Source organism: Colossoma macropomum, unplaced genomic scaffold (genome assembly GCF_904425465.1).
Source record: "Colossoma macropomum unplaced genomic scaffold, Colossoma_macropomum, whole genome shotgun sequence".
Classification (NCBI taxonomy): Eukaryota; Metazoa; Chordata; class Actinopteri; order Characiformes; family Serrasalmidae; genus Colossoma; species Colossoma macropomum.
This window is the reverse complement of record NW_023494789.1, coordinates 35900619-35926079: the sequence shown is the minus strand read 5'-3', so window position 1 is coordinate 35926079 and position 25461 is coordinate 35900619. Positions and strand designations below refer to the sequence as shown.

General features: G+C 39.5%; 1 protein-coding gene across 1 annotated transcript in view; it reads right to left on the bottom strand.

Moving 5' to 3' along the window:
* Positions 1 to 25461, bottom strand: part of ca16b (carbonic anhydrase XVI b) — a 120413-nt gene that overhangs the window by 38325 nt on the left and 56627 nt on the right. The window contains 6 exon segments of the mRNA XM_036571151.1: positions 57 to 249; positions 6274 to 6431; positions 6621 to 6687; positions 10041 to 10136; positions 15317 to 15465; positions 20404 to 20583. Of these exon segments, the coding sequence (XP_036427044.1) occupies positions 57 to 249; positions 6274 to 6431; positions 6621 to 6687; positions 10041 to 10136; positions 15317 to 15465; positions 20404 to 20583 (843 nt within the window).

The window sequence follows — 25461 nt, the reverse complement described above, 5'->3', positions numbered from 1 at the left end:
TTTGAGACATGACATTCTATTTTTGCCTTGACAAACAAAGTATCATAGCCCCTCACCTTTAGAGGCCTCAGTATCTGCAGGGCTGGCCTGCCCATCACTGGAATCCGGAAACCAGGCATCCTTCACCGCTGATTTGTACAGTAACCGGTTATCCAGATTTTGAGTGGGCCGGTGGTTGTTCCTGAGGTACTCCACTGACTTCACATGGTCCTGCTGCTCGGTGGTGAAGATTGAGTAGAATGCCTCCAACTACAGGTAATAAGGGATAAAAAGAGGGAAACAAAGCACAAAAATGTTGATGGTGAACAACATCTGAAATATATTCACACTTGACTTGCTGATGACACACTGTGCACATACAACCATCTGCTCCAGTCACCACTTTGCCAGGGTTGATGGCCTTAGCTCCATTGTGAGAATGATAGCTTGCATGCTGACAAGTGAGTCAGTGCCTGAGAACTAACAGGGAGCCCGGCTACTAAGATAACAGCACATGTCAAGACAAATTTCACAGCTTCTTCAGGTTGTCTGTGTGAGTGTTTTAATCTGATGGCATTGTATGAAGTGATACCTAATGAATAACAGCTCAGGAGGGCTACTGAATGGTGCAACTGGCTAAGAACGCTGCACCCTGTCGCTGGAATCTAGGGTGTCTCATTTATTCACACAGCGTTTTAGACAGAGAATGTGACAGATCAATCTTTTCTTGTGTGTGATAATCAGTGTTGGGGTAGTGAATAAAAAAGTAATCCATTACAAGTTACTACTGTTAGAAATAAAGATTCTGTGCAGGTATATTTTTCAATCATCAAGGTACAAACAATGTAAATGTTCCCTCAAAAAACAGTGGTTTTAAGGTCCAACTGTGTACCTTAAATAAGTTTCTCCAGGTAAAAAAGTACATATTTGTACCTTTTCATAACCTAATGTTTTAAAACAGAACAGTAAAATAAAAAGCCTGAAGACGAGACGGGGTTTGTGGAGTCAATACAACTTAGAAAATATAATTTCAGTGGATTATGGTAAAATTATGTTCCCTGACTAAAGGTACTGAGATGTACCCTTGAGGGTCCCACCCCAGTGACAAGAGGGCCACTGCCCCAGTGACAGTTTTGTACCTTTTTTTCTGAGAGTGTACCGACTTCTCTCAAAATGTAATGGATTACATTATTAACTACTTCCTGGAACAAGTACTCATTACTTCTATGTTAATCTGTAAAACCCTCTTGTGTCAACTGTACAGCAGAAAAACATCATTTAAAAGGCCTCTCAGTATCCCTGTCTTTTAACAAGACACTGCCAGTTATGCTTTATAATGAATAGCGGATGCTGTCTGAAAACCAAGAATCCAGGCAGTAGAAACAGCTCAAAAACAGCTGCCTTTGAAATAAACTCTTCATGAATCGAACGTATAGCTTACAGAGCTGTTACTGTGTGAAAACCTAGTCTGGTCTTTTTAGGTGAGGTCGATTTTCTCTCTTCTTCAGCTCTACCTTCTATCAGTTTCATATTAGCATAATTAGATGCTACAACAGATTGTTTGCTGAGTTCGGCGCTCGCACTTCGCTGCTTATATTCACAATCAGAGTCACGCAAGTAGCACACACGTGCAAATGACATACAAGAGCATGGAAACGATTTATGATTTAAATGCATTGTGAGTAATTTACAGTTGTATGCACCAGTAATATGACATCCTTTCTTGATTTTCTAAGTGAAAATAAGGTAACACATCCTCTACAGAGGACGCACTTCTGCACATGTTAATGCACAATTACTGTTTATTTGCTGAGTTTAACATATTGGAAAAATAATAAATAAAATAGAAAATGTGGTCTGTGCATATGTTATGGCAAAATTTGCATTGTATGTTTACATGTTAAACTGTAAAATAAATAGAAACTGTGCAGTAATTTTTCTGCAATTTTTAAGTTTGTTCCCAATAGAGGATGTCTTATTATTAATTATTCAGCAAAACATGTACTTTGACCAGGGGTGTTCAAACCTTTGCATATGCCTGTTTAATGACTGATTAATGCAAGTTAAAACCAAATCTGAAAAATCTGAATTCAACTTCTAATGTTTTGCTTTTAGAAGGTTCAGTTAGCACTAGAGTTTGTCTTTTTCCAGTTCATTTCAATGGAAGCAACATGTTTTACTAGTATGAATGCAGCTTAAACTTGCAGTAATTAAACTTACATTTCAAAAGAGTAAAAACATTTTTGCAACAAAAACGTATCAAATAATTTCAAGTATTAAATGTTCCGAGTGAATTCTCACGCTGGACTGGAAAACTGCATTTTACATAGAAAGGTCCATTTCAATTCAACTTTTCATGCCGTTGCTGTTAGGACAAAACCTTATATCTCCATTTCTTTCATTTTTTTGAATACCATAATTTGAATACCAGCTGCTCAACACTTTGTATTGACATTTCATGATGAACAGACCAATAGAAATGCTCCAAAATTACTTGGAAAAATGTGGCTCCTTTAACTCCCATTCAAAGTTAAGAAGGCCTTTTCTTCCCCTGTAAAGTTACCATTTCAGAGATATGAGCAATGATGAATGATGTTTTATAGACTACCGGGGACTTTTAAAGGGAAGTTGTTCGGCAGTCATTTTTAAATTAGCCTGGCCTTGCATGAGCAGAGCAGTGTAGGATTTACCATTATTCCTTGCATACTACTGTGCGCACAAACGTTTGAGAAATACCAATGCCTACTAGCTTTTTTGTAGATGTAGAACACATCCTTTGATAAATGAGGTCCCAGGTTCAAATGATGACAATGGCAAAACTGCTACATCAGCCTCGTGGCCAGGAGTCCAAAACAATTAGTCCTGCTCTGGGTGGGAGGGACTGCTTAGGTCCTCTTTTTGTTCATTTACAGCAATGCTGGCCAATCGTACCCATATAATAGCTCATTTACACGAATTTAGTTCTCTCCTAAAAGCATGTTTAGCTGCTCTCAGGTGCTGCGTGAGCAGTAAGTTTGAAAAGATGCAGTGGTCGGCTTCAAAGGAAGGATCTGCTTGCCTTCATTACTGATTTGTAGGCCCTGTATGATAGTGGAGGTTCAAAAATCCAAAAAAGCACACCTCCAGGAGGGCAGAATCGAAAGCATACTGTGTAAGACTCTAGTGGACTGATTGAGTGAAGAGTCTGAATAGAGCAGAGCTGATAATCCCTCCTGGAGGGCAAAGCTGTATGTGCATTCATGCAGCCTTTTAGGACCCGATTCACTAAGACCTGAGCTACAGGTCAGAAAAGAATAGTACTTAAGCTTGGTCATGATGCTGCTATACGATGATTTCATGACAATATGATTCAAGATCAAGTAACTATAGGTGCATATTAAGAGATTTGATAAATGTGGTCCCCATATCATAGTGATGTGCCTGGACCTGGTCTGATTTCTGAGCATTAAAGGGCCCATATCCTACATTTTTCTTGTGTTTTATTCTACTTGATGTTTGAGTGAGTTTACTACCAAAAAAAGTAATCATTCATTTTTACACGACCATTTTGCAGCAAGAATTAAATAAGCAGGAATGTGTAAATGTATTACTTTTTGTGACATCACAAGAACAATGTATTCAAAATGGGCAGTTTTTGCATATACAGACCACATATACAAGCAAGACCAGCCTTGTTTGTAGTAAATATATCATTTTTATCGTGGTCAATTCCGCCTCAGCAGCACCCCTCTGGTTCAACTCTGCTATAGGCACGTCTTTGTACCAAAGTACGATGACACGTCACAGTATCCATATCAGTCAACCAACGTTTCCGCCCCCTGATGATGCCCTACTTGTGCCCAAATGGCTCTGCTTGTGGTGTGCTCATAAATATGAAACCATACGAGCCTAGAGTGAGGGAGAACATAGGGTTATACTGAATATGGACCTGCTGAACAGATAATTACAAGCTAGCTGTCACGGTTTTAGGGAATGTTCTGCCATTCAGAAGCCTCTCGCGGTCGCAGCTTGAGTCAGTGGCTCATACTGGTAAGGCTCAAGACACACTGCCTGGTCACAAACACCTTCCCTCGTCGAAGATGGGGAAGGTAGTGGAGAAAAATCATCGACCTCGTAAGACCTCGAAGCTGCAAAAGTGCTGTTTGACTCTGTCACTCTCCATATTGTCTGGTAGCTAACATTATCTATAAAAACACAGAAGCCCAGCCTGCCTGGTTTCACTGCAGTGCCCCTCCCAACATGCCCCTCCCATTTTTGAGCATTTTTCAAAGTTGAGCCAGGGGTGAAGTTAGCTGAAAATAGTGGGGTGTAGTTACTCTTTAAACGGTACATTTACTACATTCTACACCGTGTCAAATATTCGAGTTTAATCTACTTCATGCAGCTTGAGGCAGATGAATATGTAAATCTTTTTAGAAGGAGTTTTTGCCATAAACCAGAAAGTTTTACCTAGAGTAATGGAGCTGGGGAGTTTGGGCCTGGTGAGAGAATGGGAATTTTCAGCACGGAAAAATGTTCAGCCTGGCGCTGGCCTGTACCGAAGAACATTTATATACCAAACAACAGGCACAGATGAATCACGCATACACACGTGTGTTGGAGAGAATACGGCTGTGGATCTGCAGGTAGGGAGTAGAGAACCTGTCAGTTTCTAGTAGGAGGTAATGTTTATACATGACTGTGTGTGGCACATTCATCTCCCCAGTCCTCTTTCTTTTGAACCAAGATTGTTTATGTCCCACATGGCAGCTTTCTCCTCACTGCAGCCTTTCATACAGGCACCTAATCTGACTGAAAGCACTTAGATAATTTAGGTTTATGAAAGACCCTCCTAAGCAACAGGAAGCGAAATCACCAGGTGCCTCATTTATAAAAAAGTACTTCAATTTCATTCTAAATTTGATCTCAAGTTCTCAGCATTTGCGTACAGTTGATTTATAAAACCGGATTTTCACAAATCGCATACTGTAAAGCCTTTAGCACATGCATACTGCTGTTCATATAAAACTAAAGTCTTAAAAAATGGCTAAAAGGGTTCTTTGAGTGACACCATAGAAGAACATTCCCTAACCAACCATGTTTGAAAAAGAGATTTGTGTGAAGAACCTAAACAACATTCATATAATGTAGAGGTTCTATGCCAATTTAAAGGTTCTTCCTTGAATGTTCACATTCAGGTTCCTTAAGCATTAAAAAGGTTCATCACACTCACACATTCCTTTTATAAATTAGTTCTCTAAAGACCCAAACACTGAAATGGTTTTTAGGGAACCAAAAGTGCTTCTTTGATCTCAAAGCATTCTGGATATTAATTTTATTCTTTATATTCTACAGCTTTATCAGTTATTTTTTGAAATATCTACAGCTTTTTTCATCATTCTGGACACATCTAACATTTCTGTTTGAATGATTCCTACATATATGAAATCATTTGAAACATCTAAACTGGCTTTGTATTATTGAAAACATTGATTCCAAACTTTTCAATAATATTGTTACTGAAACTTCAGATTTTTTTCCATATTGGTCAAAAACACTACACAAATTAAGCCTGATTGATCAAGGTACTGCTGTGTGATCTGCACTGTGCAAAAGTCAGAGACCACCCTTCATTTATTTAATGTCTAGTCAAAAATGAAAAGAAGATTAGATAATATATAAGTGAATCCACTTTCATAATAATGGGGAAAGTCAAATGAAAAAAGTGAAAAAAGTTAAAAAAATAAATAAAAGCTACAGAGCAAATGGGACTCCTAAAAACCGAGCAAGATCTGGTAGACCACCAGAACTGTCCCCATCAGACAAACAGTACTTAAAGCTTTCATCTTTGATCTGGTTTTCAAAAAATACACAGGTGTTTCCGTCCATCCTTCCACTATGAGAAGACAACTCAATGCTAAGGGTAGCTGTCAAGTTGTCAAGACAAAAAGAGCAAAAGAGAACAATGGACTGCCCACCCCAGAGTCCAGACCTTAACCTCACTGGATGTGTTTGGGATTCAAGAGAAGCAGAAAATGCAACTGACTTCTAAGCCTGAACTTTGGAGGTGTTTAGATAAATCCCTGCAGATTTCTTTGAAAAACTGAAAGCAGGTCTCCTATCTCCTAAAGTCTATTATTTTTAGACATTGAAGCTTCTGTGTCATTTTCTTTTAAATATATGTTTTCGGATTTTTCCTGACACTGCAAAATGAAACTGAGAATCAAATAAATGAAGGGTGGCTGAATGGCGGTTTCTGACTTTTACACAGTACCACGTGTGCGTATGTGCACGTTATTAAGTGGATCTGCTTACCTGGCGGTGGGACAGATAAACAGGTCGACTGAAGACAATCCACTCCACTACTTTACTGCATGGGGGTGTAGTCAGAGATCCTGTGTAACGGTAGTAGCTTCCCAAAGAGGATGGCAACAGGTCCCTCAGGATAAAAGGCCCGAGATTCGTCTCTTTCTCTGGTGGATATGAGACACACAACAGATATAGCACACAAGCTAATGCAGTGCTTTTCCACTCTCTCAATAGGCTGTTGTTGTGTATTTGATGGATCCATATGCATCTGGCTTTTGTATCCCTACAGTTGTAATATCCTACACTCCGGCATGAGGGAGACATTCTTTCAGCCTTTTTAACTCGAAACTCACCGTGATGAACAACACGTTTGAGACCCATGATGATGGGCTCAGCTGCCATATTGTCCTTCTTCCCTACCTGCAAAAATCCAATAACAAAAGGCTGTTCAGAGAAAGGCAGAGAGATTCCATTTGCGTATGCTTATTCAGTACACATCCTTCACTGCTACCATAAATTATTCCACAAGAGGGTAAGAAATGCTTTAATGTAAGAAAGTTCTGATACGCTGATCTAAGCACTTCTTATTTACGCTGGTGAAGACTCTTATTCAGGTCATTAGATGGTAGGCATTCACTCTTATTCTCTAATGTGAGGAGGCTTCGTTTGGTGGGATAGAAAGGCAGAGCCCATGGGAACCTCCAAGCCTGGGAGCTCCACATTGATTAGCTATATAAAACCCAGAGGCATGGCCATGTCCTGCTTTAAACGATACCATCCGTCTGGCTGCTAATCGCGGTAAGCCATAACGCTGTCATAGCCGGCCGTGAGTGTTTAGGTCCCCACACGCACGCAGTCTTTCACTGCCTGACAACGGACCTACATAGAACACACCTGTGCTCCACTTTTCCGCCTGAGGAATAGACCTGTTGCCTGAGGGACAGTAAGTGTGAGAGGGGTCTTTGTTTTTGTGCCAATGTGTGGATGAAAAACCGAACAAATGCTTTATGTGGAGGTACAAAAACAGCCAAATGATAAATGGACTGTGATTTACTGCTGGCTTCTGCACTCTGAATATCAGGTTATCACTGTTGTTTATTTAAAGGACGAATCCAGTGTTTTTCGACCTAAACTGTATCAACTGCATTTGTAGCACACATTCGATTTTCAAATATTATAATTAAAGTAAACATCTGTAACATATGAAAGAACAGAAATACATTGATTCAAAACGTATTGATGAAGCCAATGGGGAGTTGCAAAAACACATCCCACTGTTTTTCATTATAAGTAAGGTTTAAGTCAATGTGTTTTCTTGTCTAATAGCGTAGGCCTGGGCTATATCTAAAAATCGATTATACTACATGGGAAACCATCTATTATTTTTCATAATTTTGCAAGTCATTTGAACCATCAGGACACTTGAGCTGTATGAAAAATACTTTCCTCAGACAGTGTGTCGCACTCGCAAGACTCGCAGCTAGTGTTGTAGTACTTGAGTCTGGTCTCGAGAGTGAAATTAACGGTCTTGTCTCGGCCTCAACATCATTTGGAATGGGTCTTGTCTCGGTTCAGGGGTAAAGTGGACTCTTCTCGAGACCAGCTGAGCGCAATGCCTCTGCCTGAGGTAACTGGAAATTGAACTTTGTTCTGTCATTATTATCAACAATACAATCAGATGGAATAACAGAACAGTCAGTTTTCTGCTATAAAATCTGTTCACTGCTGTTTGAGGATCTTAATTGATCTTTCCATAATGGATTAACTGGGAATTAAATGTTTGTTTATGTTCTTTAGTTCCAAAATTCCAACAACCTCTGAGGAAAGATTGGAATGATATTATTACTATGGTTTCATTTAATAATAGAAAGGATGTATATTTTTTGGTTTATGTTCAGTTGACCTTAGATGGTGAATCTGAATAAGTTTTAGAAAAGAGGTAACAGAAAAGAATCCCGTCATCATTTACTTCCAAAAGTACTTCAAAACAATATTTTTAGACTATATATTATTTCATGTTTTATTTTTACATGACAAAATTGAATGTTTTTTATTAATATATGTCATGTATAATGAGTCATGATGAAAGTATAATGAACTACAAGCAAAACTCAAATTTTCCCCATTTCTCCTTTTTATTTATATATTTTGAAAAAGGTCTGGGACTTCACTCGGACTCAACTACTACAAAGTCTTAATCTTGACTTGGACTCGATGTGTCCAGGTCTCGGTCTTGTCTCAAACTCGCCTCTAATGTTGTTGACTACAGCAGAGATTGGGTACATTTGCTCTACTGGAGCCTAATGCCCTAATGCTCTGTAATAATGTTTAAACAGTAAAAGTGAATAACACATTAAATGTATATATTGCTTGATATTATTTAGCAGCTGTTTAAAATTAAATTAGTCCTCTGTACTTCTCAGTTTTCTTTCCCAATGCGCCTTTGAAGCATCGCCATTGGCTTACGGCTTGTCAGTCATTGCCAATAACAGATGACAACGCCCTGTTCTCCAGACCTAGTACAGGGGAATCAATTGTACAGTTGCATGTGATGAGGAAAACTGAAATTTGTTTGTAGTTCATTATATAAGAGTTTGTAAAATATAACACCCATGGTCAAATTATATGTTTTATTGATTTTCTAATTGAAATGACATTAACACATGTTCTACAGGGATACTTAAATATAGCATTTGTTCCGTTTTAGTTTTTAGTGCACACTTTCTGTTTATTTGCTGACTTTAACATATTGGGGAAAAAAAACATAAAAATTAGCCATTTTGCACGTTTTATTTTTTGTTCAATATGTTCAGTTCGTCGAATAAACAAATAAACAGTATTTGAGCATTACAGTGTGCAGAAGTGCATTATCTGCAGAAGATGTGTACTTAATTTCCCTTCAACAAAACCTGTCATTTGACCAGGAGAGCCCAAACTTTTGCATATGACATGAAAGCAGTCACTTGAGCTATAAGCTTGAGCGAAAAATGTAAAATACACTGCAAACTCAGAAGTATAGCAGTTATTTCTGCAGTAGCTAGCAGAACTACACAATCTTTTATCATGTCAGGTTATTGATTGACCAATGCGGTTTTATACAGGAATGGTGGCAATTCAATTGCAATATGTAGAAACAGCTATATTGTGCAGCTCAGTTGATTGTACTGCACTCAGACCTATTCACAGAACTGTGAAAAACATCATCTGTACTTTTCACTCAAATGTAGTTCTTTTCTGAACTTACAAGAAACAAAATCAGAAACAGTCGTATCGCACAACGCTTGACAAGCTGACAGTTGGAGAGAAGCAGCAGTAATATTCTAGTCTCATTTCTTTTAATGTTTTGTCCACCAACAAAAGGACAAAAGGCAGTTGAAGTCTTAGAGGTTGATGGCTGGAGGGCCAGTTAGCAAAGGTCCTCTTTCACCTGTTACTGCTGCCCTGATAAAGCTGCCCCCCTTGAGCTATGCCGGCCAAAGTAAATCAATCAGGCTTTGAAAAGGTTCTTGCTCTCTCTCTCTCTCTCTTCCCCCACTCTCTGAAGAGGATAGGAGAAGCGTACACACAGTAGAACCACGGTGACAGTCATTCTAAACCAGACTTCTCAAATCCTTTTGAAGGGAAAGTTTCAAGCAATTTTTAGCATCATGCTCAGTGATTGAAGAAGGCCTGTGTCAAAAGCACAAGTCAATCATGTGCTCCCTCTCACTCCTTTCACTCTATCTACAAATGCACTTTTTTGCGAGTTGAGAAGTGCAGAGGTGGATCCTTACCTGAAAGAAGACAGCCATGGCAGCGATGATTCTCCGCTCCTTTATGGCAGTGCTGAGACTGTCAAAGTCATCGGAATTATAGAAGTAAATCTGCATCTGTGGGCACAGACAGGCAAATGTGTTCGGCTTTTCATCGGCCTTTTCAGAAACTGACAAGGCACCAAATGGCTCACACCTATGCACTGCTTTGCAAAAAAAAATGCTACACTAAGTTGCCATGATCTGTGAGGCAATCTCCTTGATTGACTCATGTAGAAAAAAAAACCCAATTCTGTCCATAAAGGCAACCCTGAGTAAAATACACCCCTTATCTCACTCATATTCTCATTCACGAGCCAATACACATTTTGACATTTGTGACAATTAAAGATTATTCATTCTCACAGAGGAACGGATTTAGGGGAAAAATGCAGAGCTCCACATCAAATCTGCTCAATACAGCACGCTAAACATTGTGTCCATGAGGCCATAAACATTGTCTCAGTGCAGTCGCACAAATGAGTTTAAAATAAATGCTAAATCCACCAACAGAAGAGGCAGGAGGACGCAAAACAACGAGGGAGAGAGGAGAGAGAGAGAGAGATTGTTGAAATGATGGGAATAGGATTAGGCCTCTCTATGACGATCACGTTCCGACTGAACTAATTCCCTGGCAACCTCTCATCCTCCCCTTCGCATCTTTGTGTTCCCTCACCATGTCAAATTGAGGATATTTGTTCATCGTTCTTCTCGCTCCTGAAATGAAGCAAGCGCGCTGCACACAGCCTGTTCGCTTTCAGCCATAATGGGGAAAAAAAAATGATTCCTTTTCTTAAACCCCTATTATACAGGCTGTAACATGCAATGTTTACACAACTGCCTGCAAACTTTGCATTGATGTCGCTTCTGTTGGCGACTTAGTTTAATCTGATAAGTGGGCACTGAGCCAGTGGTCAGCTGAAGCCATCCATGAATAATTGGATGAGGCTCACTGCGTCTTCTTTGTGTTTTTTCGCCGATAATGTTCACTGGTGCGTTGATGGTGATACATGTCAATAATGTCAGCTGTGCTCTGTAAATACTGTGAAGTTGATCCCTCTAATGAGGCAGCCGTGACAAAGAGTGATGTCCTCTATGGGCCCAAACTACGTGATGAAACCAAAACTTTGTGAAACATTCAGCCTATTCCTAAGCTCAGAGCAGTTTTTCATGTAGAATACACACTGACAGGACAATCTAGCTATGATAAGACTTATACCATGTTCTGCTACCAATTTAGCTGCAAATGCATTCATCTAAGTAGACTTGTTATATATTATTGAGTCTATTTTAAGTATGGCATACTGGTCCCCAGTGGAAACATTTTTCCAGATTTACTTCTGTTTTACTATTTTCAACATCACACATGGAACTCCGAAGACACGTGTATGTACACTAGTTATTTTGCATAGTAAATAAAATGGCTAAGCTACACAATATATTGTTTGAGAATCATTATTGTAATATTTCAATACTGATATCACAGGAGGCCTCACATATGAATACAAGCCCTCTAACCAATCACCATGCTTATGCTGCATGCTCTGAGAATTTTGGCTAATCACAGTACCACAGAGTGATTTGATGAATCAAGGTTTGTGTAATCCAACACCACATTTTGGTCAAAATAATGCAGGCCAATCTTTAATCATGTCAGGTTCCTGATTCACCAATGCAGTTTTATGCAATATTGACCTCATAGATTGATTCACAGAACTGTGAAAAACATCACAATCTGTACTTTTCACTCAAATGTAGTTCTTTTTTGAATTTACAAGAAATGAAACCAGGAATAGTCGTATCACACGGTTCTTGACAAGATGACAGCTGGAGAGAAGCAGCAGTAATATTCTCCTGTCTCATTTCTTTTAATGTTTTGTCCACCAACAAGGCAGTAGAAGTTTTAGAGGTTGATGGCTGGATGGCCTTTTAGCAAATGTCCTCTTTCACCTGTTGCTGCTGTCCTCATAATGCTGCCCCCCTTGAAAACATTTTTTTACAGATCTACTGCTATTTTACTATATTCAACATTATATATAAAACTCAGAAGACACGTATGGGTTCACTAGTTATTTTGCATAGTGCATAAATTGGCTATTTTTGCTTTGCAGTTATCACAATCCCTGTTTCCTATCACCACCAAAAGAGTTGATTAGTGTCTCTTCAATGCGCCATCTCACATCAAACCACTCTGAATTACTGTTTACACCTCAGTAATTCTGCAGAATTTTTTGAAAAATGGTGAAATTACCCTTTAAAGTGACATCAAAAGGGAATTTCACCATTTTTTTGTATAACTAAAGATGTAAGATGTTTATAAAGTGATTAAGGGGTGGTTTGATGTGAAATGCACCATTGTAGAGAAACGTATCAAGTCAGAATTGTTCCCAGCAGTGGTGATAGGAACCACATGTCTGAAAAGCCTTTAAAAGCCACCTCACAAAGTTTTTACTTCCAAACAAATGGTTTAAAAGCCATTTATGGTGCAGTTTGGTTGTTTAAGATTTATGACTATTTTATCATCATCAACATTACATATAAAAATCCAGAACAACAAGTTACACTGTTGTTTTGGATAGTAAATAAAATGGCTATATTTGTGTTGCAGTTATCGTGACCCTTGGTTTCTTGGTTCCTGTAAAGAAAAAGTCTACAAGTTTCTCCACAATGCACCATTTTACATCTACCCGTCTGGAATCACTGTTTAAATCCCAACAACTGAATTATTCAGAAATCTGAAAAATTCGCCTTCAACAAAGTCATGTTTTTGTTGGTTTTGTATATGAAGACATTTTGTGCCACAGAAACACTGCCAGATGGTAGAATAAATATTTCTATTTGTTCCACTTGCTCCAGGTTCTGTATCGGTGCTGTGGACTTGCGGTTGTTTCCGCCCTCGGTGCATTTTGTCCTTGAACAGAAGCTGAGCTGAAATAATGGTCTGCCTCTGAAACCAAGAGCAGTATGCCCCTGGCAACGAAACGCAACACAAGACCCCAGGGCATCCAGGCAAGAGCAGCTGAGCACTGAGCAGAACTCCCAGCCCAAGCAGAGTAATTAGGAGCAGACAGCATAAGAAAGATTTGAGAAGGAATTAAACCTCTAATACAGAAGAAAGAAGTATGCAGTCAAAGTCTCGCTAATGAAAACCAGTCTCCCTCAGACTTCCTTTAAACCGCAGCCTTTAATGGTGCCCATTTGTTGTCTGTGTTAGCATTCACGAAAACATATTAGCCATTTTTTTTTCTTCTTCACAAGGTTTAAATCACATTAGCCAATTCACTTACTCTCAGAAGCTTGTTTACTCAGTGAAGATTGACCTGAGGTCTGACAAACAACTGCACCTACATGTGTTAAGCTCATAAATCTGAATACAGTAAGAGAGCGAACAGGAAAAGCAGGCCTAGGATAATATAGATAAGCATACGCCTGGGTGTGAGAGCTAAAGGGTGTGATCAGCCATCACATTAAAACTATCTCCATGTTTCTACACTCATTGTCTATTTTATCAGCTCCACTTACTATATAGGAGCACTTTGTAGTTCTACAATTACAGACTGTAGTCCATCTGTTTCTCTGCTTACTTTGTTATCTACTTTCACCCTGTTCTTTAGTGGTCAGAACCCCCACAAGACCACCACAGAGCAGGTATTATTTGGGTGGTGGATCATTCTCAGCACTGAAGTAACACTGTTGTGGTGGTGGTGTGTTGCGCTGGTCTGAGTGGATCAGACACAGCAGTGCTGCTGGAGTTTTTTAACACCTCAGTGTCACTGCTGGACCAAGTATAGTCCACCAACCAAAATATCCAGCCAACAGCATCCTGTGGACAGCGTCCTGTGACCACTGATGAAGGACCAGAGGATGACCAACACAAACTGTGCAGCAACAGATGAGATATCATCTCTGACTTTACATCTATAAGGTGGACCAAGAAGGTAGATGTGTGTAATACAGTGGACGGTGGGTGGATGCAGTGTTTAAAGATCCAGGAGCACTGCTGTGTCTGATCCACTCATACCAGCGCAACAGACACTACCATGCCACCACCAATGCACTGCTAAGAATGATCCACCACCTAAATAATACCTGCTCTGTGGTGGCCCTGTGGAGGTCCTGACTATTGAAGAACAGGGTAAATGGGGACTAGCAAAGTATGCAGAGAAACAGATGGACTACAGTCTGTAATTGTAGAACTACAAAGTGCACCTATATAGTAAGTGGAGCTGATAAAATGGACAAAGACAAAGGATGTGGCTTTATTTTATGGTAGATTGGTGCAGTTGAACTTTTATACTTGGATTTTAGATAACTGGCCACACAATGTTGGACTGATTTGCTGCGGTGCTGCCAAGTCTCATATGTACAAATTAATGGAGCAAAACTTTCCACCTTCCTTCTCATCTGCCGTGCCTCCTACAGGCTTTCATGAAAATAAATACATCGCTTGTTTTCAAGGCAGAACTGAAAAGCATTACCAGCCTAATGGCATATTTCATAATCATAATGGCTTCACATGTTCCGACGAACAGGTACAAGATGATAAGGACCTGAAACCGTGAGTGAATAGAGGAAATATGCTTGATAAAAAAGTAAAAGATGAATGCAGATAACAGATGTAGAAATGTCAGAGTGCTCTGAAAGGAAGGCTGGCCTGAGATGGTAGTAATTACTATATATATATTTATATTCTGACATATTCTACATATAATTCAAGTAGACTCAAGCTACAGTTCATTTAATCAGCCATTCATTTGAATGACAAATGGGACCCAGAATTAGCACCGTGATTTCCAATTCAGCAGATTAACCAGAATTCAATATACCAGTAAATGACAACCTTACTTCCCCTGAAATCACCATTGTTAAATTAACTCCTACGCACTTCAGATGAGTTCTCTCTGGGCAGAGTGGGCTCGTGTGAACTCTACGGGAGCTCATTTAAGACTGACAGAGTTAATTTAACACTGGTGGTTTTACTGTGAGAGTACATGCTTGAGCTCTGTGTCTACTAATTTGCTTAATTAGCATAGCTGGGTTGAGGACAAGGCGAGTGAATGGAATAAAGGCTATTACGAGGCTAAAAAAGATTGACACCTTTTGCTCATGAACAAAACTCAGCATGCATTGTGTTGGTCAATAAATTTAGATTGATCTGCATTTTGTTCAGATTACTGCAGCACTGTCTGAGCCATAGCAACACAAAGCACAATGGCCAGCAGAGCAGTCTAGATAAAAATAAGTACTGCTTGCTTTACCTCTACCGGAAACCTCCTTCCATTAATGCTGTGCTCCGAGCCAGCCGATCCGTTGGTGTGACCCCAGTGAAACTCCACCTTCTCTGCCTTGAACCGCCCAGGTAGTGCCGCCCCTCCAACAAAGTAGTCATTCTTCAACAGAATGGAGACTGGGGAAGAGGAATTGGGGTGGGGGGGGGTGCGTAGGGAGGGGTGAAGAGGAAGGAAAGAAGAAAGACATACAAATCATTACTGCTTCTAAGTTAGGAATTGACTGCTTCCCTCGGGTCGGAGATCTGCTAACAGATCAAGAGAACAATGCCACGTTCTTCCTCCATCGTTTCCACCCTGTTACTCCTTTCGCATCTGAGAAAAGCACTTTACACGAGGTGTTACAGGCAGAAGTAAGGCGGCAGCAAATTAAGCTGACAAAAATTTTCATAAACAGCCAAATGAAATTTTGTCCAGACACGATTCTCTAATTAGTCATATTTAAGCATTCAGAAAATGAATATCACTGACAGATCCAGGGGGCACGAGCGCATCAAAGCCAGTTCTGCTGCATCTGCAGTGACTTCATCAACTCCAATATTAAAGCCTGTCACATTTCACTGCATTAAGAGTGGCCTGGCTCCTCTTTCATGCCTGAAATGACATACTAATTTAGATATGTCACCATTTCCAATGGCCTATACAAATCCCTCTGTCTCTCTTTGTTCTAGGGCAAGTTCAGTTAAAATAATAGTGCAGCCTAACGCTAGTCCCAGCCTACAGCGAAGTCATGCAGCTTGGGCCTGAGCCAAAGTTTTAATTACCCTTTATGGCCTACAATAAATGTATCCTTTCAAAGTGATCTCCAGTTTATGTGCAGCTTAAAATTATAGAGAGATAATAATTACCTCGAACAGGAATGTGGACACTGTTAGATGGGTTGAATAGTAAATAGTGGTGAATGTTAAAGTATTATTTATAAGAAAATATCTGTAGTGATTAACTCAATTAATTGAATTGAGAAGAGCATTTTAAAGATATCGTGAAGCTTATTAAAATGAGCAATCATATATGTAATTACTTCACATGGACATGTGGACACTCTAGATGGGCTAAACTATACATGGTGTTGAATGGTAAAGTGTTACTTATAAGAGAAATATCTCTAGTGATTAACATTCACAAACTAAAAAACTACAGAGGCAACTATACAGTCATTAGTTAAAGGGGCTGTTTAATGGAAAACCATTTTTTTTCTAATATTTTGAGAATATAAGCATTTGATACAGTATATAAACACTGTTAAAGTTTCACAACGTATCATTTACTCTCACACAGTTCATATCTGGAAACTAAGCTTTAAAACCAGCCTGTTTTAAATATATTGTTGATGTGATGAAACAAAAAAAATTCACTTATATCCATCTGTTCATTCATTCCCAAGTTACAAGGAGTGTTTAAGCCTAGATTTCCTTTTGCACAAGGTATGATACAGGATGGCCAATCAGAACAGAGGTCATTTACATACACTGACTGGCCACTTCATTAAGTACACCTCCGTGTATCTACACTCACTGTCCATTATATCAGCTCCACTCACCATATAGGAGCACTTTATAGTTCTACAATTACAGACTGTGGTCCATCTGTTTCTCCGCATATTTTGTTAGCCCCCTTTTACCCTCTTTTTTAATGGTCAGAACCACCACAGTACCACCACAGAGCAGGTATCACTTGGGTGGTAGATCATTCTCAGCACTGCAGTAACAGTGATGTGGTGGTGTTGTGTTAGTGTGTGTTGTGCTGGTACGAGTGGATCAGACACAGCAGTGCTGCTGGAGTTTTTTAACACCCCTCAGTGTCACTGCTGGACTGAGAATAGTCCACCAGCCAAAAATATCCAGCCAACGGCATCCTGTGGGCAGCATCCTGTGACCACTGCTGAAGGACTAGAGGATGACCAACACAAACTGTGCAGCAACAGGTGAGCTATTGTATCTGACTTTACAGATCAAGGTAGGTGTGTCTAATAGAGTGGACAGTGAGTGGACACAGTGTTTGAAAGCTCCAGCAGAACTGCTGGGTCTGATCAGCTCGTACGAGCACGACACACACTAAAACACCAAAACCACATCAATGCAGTGCTGACAATGGCCCATCTCCCAAATGATATCTTCTCTGTGGTGGTCTTGTAGGAGGTTCTGACCACTAAAGAACAGGATGGAATGGGGCTAAAAAATGTAATTATGCTTTCTACACAACTTCTAAATCCTTATAAGGATTCTACTGCATATTAAGCTACGATAGGCCTCATCTCAGGCTCTTAAATCTGCTGTCACACACAAAACACCTGATAACACAACTACACCAGCCTACCAGAGACGCAAAGTCTTCGGAGGCTTGGCCAACAGGCCTACACCGTTTTCTCAGCATGCCTCATCACAGAGATTAGGATGAATGGCGAGGAACCACTCGAGTGAGCCTGAGGGTACACAAGCTTTAGCGGCAGATCTAGCTTTTAATCCTGAGGCGAGTGAAAAGGCATGGAGCGCGAATAAACAAACAGGGAGTCGGGAGGGATGAGAGTGGCGTTTGAAGAGAGATGGAGGGGAGAATGTGAGGAGGGAGGGGATAGCGAGGATGAAACAAGGGCCTGTGGTGACTTTATATCCACACACACACGCATGGTACGCACAGAGGGGGATAAAGACACTGTGTACACAGAAGAGGCCATCCAAGCTGAGGCTTTATGGGATCTAATACAGTGATCTGTAAACTGAAGCAGAGACCCCTACTGCTTCCCTGTGTAGTACTGGCACACTGTGCTGATGGGTCTGCTGCAAGGCTTTCCAAATGCTCTGCGTGCTAAACGCAATGCAGCATGATAGACACAGTAGGTGCACTTTGAATCACTACTTTGTAATGAAGGTGCATATATCCTCATTTAAGCTTACCAAACAAGCCCTGCAAGGAAAATATGAAAATACAATATCAAGCCAGGGAAGCTGATTTGTTTTTGGTCTAAGAATTTCAGCCTTTTTCACCAACAAATGTACAATTCAATTCATTAACAGATTGCTGGGCTATGAGAACCTCCAATTTTTCTTTTAACACCATTTCAAAATACCAACTGTTGAATTACAAAATACCCTTTAATGATGAATGGACCGATATAAAAGGTCCGGAATTACTATTTTCTGGAAAATCTCATTACATAAACATGCATTAAAATTAAGAACATTCCTTCCTTCTCCTGTACAGTCACCTTTTTAGAAATGCAAGCTTTTGTTATGAAAATGAGGCGATTGGGGTTGGTTGGCACAGGGTTTGGTTTGCAGTGTTACTGTCTAGGTCAGTAAGGTAGACTAAAGATTTCACATAAAAATGATTGCCCTCTTGACCAACATTCATCCGTTTTGACAGATTTGCAGAGATAACTTTTTGAGTTTTCTATGCTTAAACAAAAATAGTCTGAGTAAAACATTACAAAACTGTTTGAAACTATAGCCTTTCAACATTGTGCCAACCATCCCCACCAACCATGTTGAGCCTGGTTGGCACAATGCACAACATGAATTTAGCCAAAAATGCACTAATTCCAGGAAATATTTTCTGGCACTGAAAATGTCTGTTGTTCAGTTACGATGTTCGGTTTTCACTTGCTGCTGTTTGGTTTATTCTAATGTATATTGTGGCTAGGATATACAGCAGGGAGTGAAAACTGCACCAACTAACTCTGCTCTCCCCTACAGCTCTTGTTTTGTCGGTGCTTTGTGGAGGGCCATGCTGGAGCGCAGTTGCAGAGCATTATCATAAATGCCGCTCAAAGTTTCAGAGCAGAGCATGCATTAAAACGGGATCCAGAGAGATCTTCAATCCGTGTTTGCTATAAAAAGCCGATACGTGGCAAAGCAAAGGCCAAGATCAATGGGGATGTGTCAGACTTTGCAAAAGGCGTGTTTGATATTTGTTTGGGCTTGTTCTTTAGCTGAGGCAGGGGGGAGTGGTGGTTAGCCAACTCACTTCAAACAAAGACCTGATGCAATCATGTGTCATGATGAAATACTGCAGGGGAAAAAACGCTTCCAACTTTGAATCAGTCGCGCAGAGCAATTATTTTGATATTTGTGATAATTTAAAAAAATAGTCTTGATGGAAAAAACATAAAACTCTTTTTAACTGTAATTTGTTTGTTTGCAGTCCTAATTGGAAATGTGATCAGTACAACATATAGACACCCATGGCTGCTTGGTTGTAAGAGAAGCACTGAGTAAACGGTATTGTTCACCAGCAGTTCTCGTTGGAACAATAGATTTATGTGACTGAACACCCAGGGCGATATATCTTTGTGAACTGAGAGTCATTCCATGAGATTGGTGCCGAATGGACAAGCTTATTGGAAAAAAAAAAAACAGATTTCCCCCCCTCAGTAAGTATATTAAGTTTTTTGTTCAGAATTACATGGGAAGCCCGACCCAATCAAACAGGCTGCCATGCTCCCTTTTATCAAGGTTAGAACTTCTGATGTCAGAGTTTAACGGTAAATTATCAAATGATGAATGAACACAACATTTACCTGCTTTTGAACTTAAGGGTTAAATGATATCACTCTTCATCACATTTAATGTGTCAGAATTTTATTTCATGTCTAAATAGGTTGGTGTGACAAGGTCAAAGGCAAACCTCAAGCACACAGATGAATTATTCTCTTTTTTCTTAAATGTATTTTTTTTTTTAATAAATAAATGTATTGTGTGTTTTTATGGAAACAGATTTATATCTAAGCACGGCAGAGGGGTGATGTTACCTTTTATTAAGAAATATTAAGACAGAACTTCAATGGCTGGTTATATAGACATGTAAAAATAGATTTTTTATATATTCTATTCTTATGTTATATACTACTATACATAGTACATATGCATTATGCATCTATTATTATATTTTATACCGTAATATATTCTTAAGATAATTTTAAATATAAGCATGCTATTCACTTGCAATATTTCTTTCATAATGATGTGATATATTTAAGCTTCAAAAACACTGCATGAGACTGCATCATCACTCTTCATGAATGTTATGAATGTTCGAATCTAACTGCTTTTCTATCTAACCTGTTTTGCCTGTATTCTTCATGGAGGTCTTGTTAGATGATTTGACCTCAAAGCCCTCCAGCGTGAGTTCCTGGCACTCCTGAGAGATGTGGGCATCTTCATCTGGAATGTCCACAGGTGACTGGTTCCTCTCCCCACATTCAGGGTACACTGATGCCCACCTCCCTGGACCATGAGCACCTATGAGCAGATACACAACCATAAAACAGGATTACATTACAATACTTTTGTAAAACTAATGGTACATTTTTGTTATTTCAGCTCTCAAAAATAAAAACAAAATTACCCATGCAGCCTGTATGTAACATTATATTACGACACGCTCAAATTTTATGGCTTTGGTGTGTCACAGTGAGAGTTCAGTAACTATATGAAAAACATTAGGTGAATCAAAATAAAGCAATATGCAGTGAGAGGGTGTGCATTATGGTGATTTTACCACAGTTATTGGCTGTTGTTAGACACTACACTCAGCTCTGGTTTCATGAAATGGGGACAAAACACAATCTTCAATCCAATTCAGTTTGAATGCATGTGTGTAGTGCTTTTTACACCTGCCATTATCACAAAGCAGCTTTACAGAAATCTGGGTCCAAGCCCCTAGTGAGCAAGTCGAGGGTGATGGGGGTCAAGGAAAAACTCCCTAAGAGCAAGAGGAAGAAACTTTGAAACGAGCTAATGAATATACAATAGTGAATAATGAGAATAGGAATTGAGCCTAATCAGAAGACAGAAATGTTCAGATTACCAAAGCCTATCAAATGTTATCTAAAAAGAAGGAGAATGAGGATTTAATCCATGATTGCCTTAAAAACATGTAAATATGAACAGGTAAGGAGGTCAGTACCATGCGAGATAGGTGTCAAATGTCTATTAATGAGTGGGTTTAATTAGTAGTCCATGCAGGGGTCAGTCGACAGCAGCTAAACAATGCTTAGTGGAAGAGGTGAGATTGGAAGTCGGAAAGTGATGATGGACTAATATGATAAGATAAACCAATGTATATTAAATAAGCGGTTTAGGATAAGCGGTTTAGATGATGGATGGATGGATGGACAATAAAGCAACATTATTCATTTGTAACATCATATGGCTACCAAAGGTGCAATCATTTGTGCCTATACGGAATATTTTACCATGGCTTTGAACATGTTTTAACTAGATTTTAGGACCAAAGCTATCCCTTTTGTAATTAACTGTTAGGTGTGCCGTTAGGAAGTAAGAATGTGCCGGTGTGGTTTGCAGTATTAACCAACTGGCAGATCACAGAAGTGCTGACGGCAGCCGTAAACAGAAGTTTTGAAACTGACCAGATCCAACAAAATGCCTCCAAACTCAACAGAAAAACTCCAACTTCGCAGAAGGACAATGACCTAAAACATGCTACTGAAACACCTATGGAATTTTTCAGTGCGGAATGTGGAATGTTTATGACTGCCAAAGTCAGTCCCCAAACCTGAACCACACAGAATTTGAGGCTAAAGTCAAAAGACCACCAAAAACAGCAGAAATTGAAACTGTACAGACCTGCCAGAGCATCACCAGGGAAGAGATCCAATGCTGATGATGTATATGGCTTACAGACTTCAGGTAACTGCAAAGAATTTGCAACTAACTACAAAAATGGCCAGTTTTATTTAAAGCTGCATTATCTACGTTTTTTTTTGTTAAAATTGAAAGAAGCAGCAGTACTGAGTCAGGGGAAAAACACACACTAAAATATGGTGTGTGTGTGTGTGTGTGTGTGTGTGTGCACTGCTGCAAGTCTGAAATGGTAATTTCCTGATGTTTAAGTCACAAAAGTAAAATCAACATTATACTGATGAAGACATAATGACAACAGAAGATAATTGACTCAAATTTAAAGACACGTCCTTCACCAAGTTTTGACTGAGCTCTGTCTGAATATCTGTCTGAATCCGATTCATCTGCTCGAGAAAGGGGTCCAAAGCACAACCAATGTTACAAAATGTTCCTCTGTACATTGTCTGCAATTACACATTTCCACCAGAGATGCCCCCAAAACTTACACAGCTAAATTCTTTGGATGATTTAGCATAAATTCGTAACTATATCTGGCCACAGATGAAAATCAGCTCATCAGCTCTGCAAATGTAAATTAACAAAATGTAAAGTCAACACAAGCTTATTCGGTTACTGAATCCCCCTCTCTGTGATGCGGCTGAGCTAACATTTGATATTCATCTGCATCCGAGGCTGCCTGAGACAGAGAAATATGAGCACAGCCGCTCAGCAAACACAAGGAGCTGAGCTGATTAATGATTTCATTAACAGTGGCAGCAGACATATCACAGTCCCCACTGAAATTAAATATGTACATGCTTGCAAATGCTTAAGGTGCTTAAACATCAGATTACCTTCCTGAGATTCTGGTACAGAAACAATAAAGAAGAAAGAGGGAAACCGTGAATACTTTGGTAAAAGCTAGCGGGCTGCTTAAATACGCAAATACATAGGAAGGACACAATTTGATGTGATATGAGTATTTCTGAAATTATTACTCAAGTTTGATGACATTAACGTAATGGTTGTGTATTAAGACTGTTGCCCATATGCTTCATCCTATATCATTCATATTATACATTATTTGTCCAAAAACTTGAAGAAACCTGCTCATCCAGTGTTTCTCTTGAAATCAAGGGTAGTAATAGGCAGCTTGTCTCCCTTTGCTGCAGTAACAGCTTCTATTGTTCTGGGAAGTCTTTACACTACATGTTGGAAAATTGCTGCATTCAGCCACAAGAGCATTAGTGAGGTTACTGATGTTTAGATGATTAGTTCTGGATCACAAACGTCACTCCAACTCATCCCAAAAGTATTAGATGGAACTTCGTCATGTTCAGAGTTCACTGCTCCTCCGCCTAATGCTGGGGGCTTATGTCCCTGTAGCCAACACTCGACATTGGGCAGGGTGAGTTTGAGACTCATGAATGGCTGCTCAGTGGTGTAACTACTGGGAGAAAGAGGGGGCAATTGCACTGGGGCCCACAGTGCAAGGGGGGCTGGTTAAACCTTTATTGGGGCCCTTCTATAGATGCTGACACAATTAGATCACAGAAAGATTTAAATTCTTTTCAACACATCTAAGTTAGCTTCCATCAATACTACACAGACAACCCTTGATGTCTACGTATCTCCCTCTTATTCATACCGCTTTCCATCATAACCATTTGGATGGATGGATCCTGTACCTGCAACATTATATAGTTACTGTTTATAACAAAATCTTAAAAGATCAAAATAATTCCATTCTAATAATATTCGTGGTTTATCAAAATATGTATATTGCACAGCAAAGGTCCTCTGGAATCTATATTATCTTTTCATAGTGGAGTTTCTGAAAGCTAAATATGAGGTGTAATTTTTGCAATCCAAATGTAAAAAACACATTAGGAACTTGTTAGATAGTTGGCTGAGTTGGCTGAGACATAACGGTAAGTAAACAAGCAAATTTTTATTTACTGGAGGTAATTTTTTTTGCACTGGAGCCCATTAGATCCCACTTGCACCACTGCAGCTGCTGCAGAGCATCCCATTCTATTAGCCATGCTCTTTTTACAAGCTGTGCTGCCCTGTATCGTGCTTTGTTCAAAAGTAGTCCATAACATGGACTACTATAACATCAGTTGGAATGGGTGGGGCTAAACTGCTGTAGCCTGAATAGGAGGATAAATGTAAATGATTTCTTTTTTTAAGATATCACAAGAACAATTAATTCAAAATGAGCTGTTTTTGTTGCTTAGTTTCCATATATGGACTATATGGAGTGAACAATATGTTTAAATACTGTAGCAAACTATTTTATTCCAAAAAAATGGAGGAAGGATTTCCATCATATATGTCCTTTAATTAACTTCAACAAATGCAGAGCAATTCAATCTGCAGGGCACTAAGCTAATGCAAAATACAGGCTAATTTATGGAAAGCTATGCTAAGTAAAGCATTTTATATTTGCTTTTCCATTTTCCAGCTTCGTGTCTGCTGAGGTTAATGTATACTGCACTGAATGTTATTGTAAAGTTGGCAGAAATGGGCAAGTTAATCTCTGATATATAGGACCGGCTCTCACCTACTATCAGCTAAACACACAGGCTTTACCATGGCAACCACACACTCTCAGCAAAACAACTAGGAACAAAATCTAACTATCCACTCTAATTTCATCATCATTACCACACACTCTGCAGGGTCTGATAGTGAGGGAGAACGGAAGAGCGGGAATGGTCCCCTTGGATTAGCCCCAAATGAGCTGTGTGGGTTGCCATTACGACACTATCACAGAAACAGACCTGTGACGAACCACTGGGATGCTGTGTGGCCACGGCGACACGCGTATGGCCAGCCAAATCTTGTTAGACTGCCATAAATATTATATAGAACAACTTCTATGTAATCAAGACTCACTTGTATAATTTCTATTAGTGGGATAATGTCATTGGACCTCTGACTCTAATGATGTATATCAAGTTTATGGCATCTTGACTGAAATCCTGTAGGTCTTCAGACCGAAGCTAATACACATCGATTCTATTGCTCAGTTAATTCTGCTGTCTCCCCCCATCTTAAACCCTAATGCCATTAAACTCCTGACTGTGTTCAGTTCCACCTAATTAGCTTGATGATACTGTATGACATGCGGGCGATCTCCTAAGATGCCCTGACCGATTAAAATCCAATACCTACATCTCCAGGCCAGGAACATGATGCCCCTGGGAGAGCAAGGGAGCTCTCTTTTCCTTCTGACAGATTAAGGTCAGATCACTTTCCAATGGGAGAGAATAAAGTCATGCTTCTCTTTTGTAAAGGAAAGGTTACTCCTCTTACCCAATTAATGAGAGGACAAGTAGGTCGTTTCAAAGTTCTAAGCCCATAGCTGCGCTGTGGAAGTCTCCTCAGAGCTGTACTAATTGACATCAACTTCCCACCAACCTGGAAGCATCACTAGTTTCATTTACTGTGTTTCCAAATGAGACACAGAAACCCAACTTCATCAACATGATTCAAAATGCAATGGTATAGTAAAAAAGCATGTTGGGG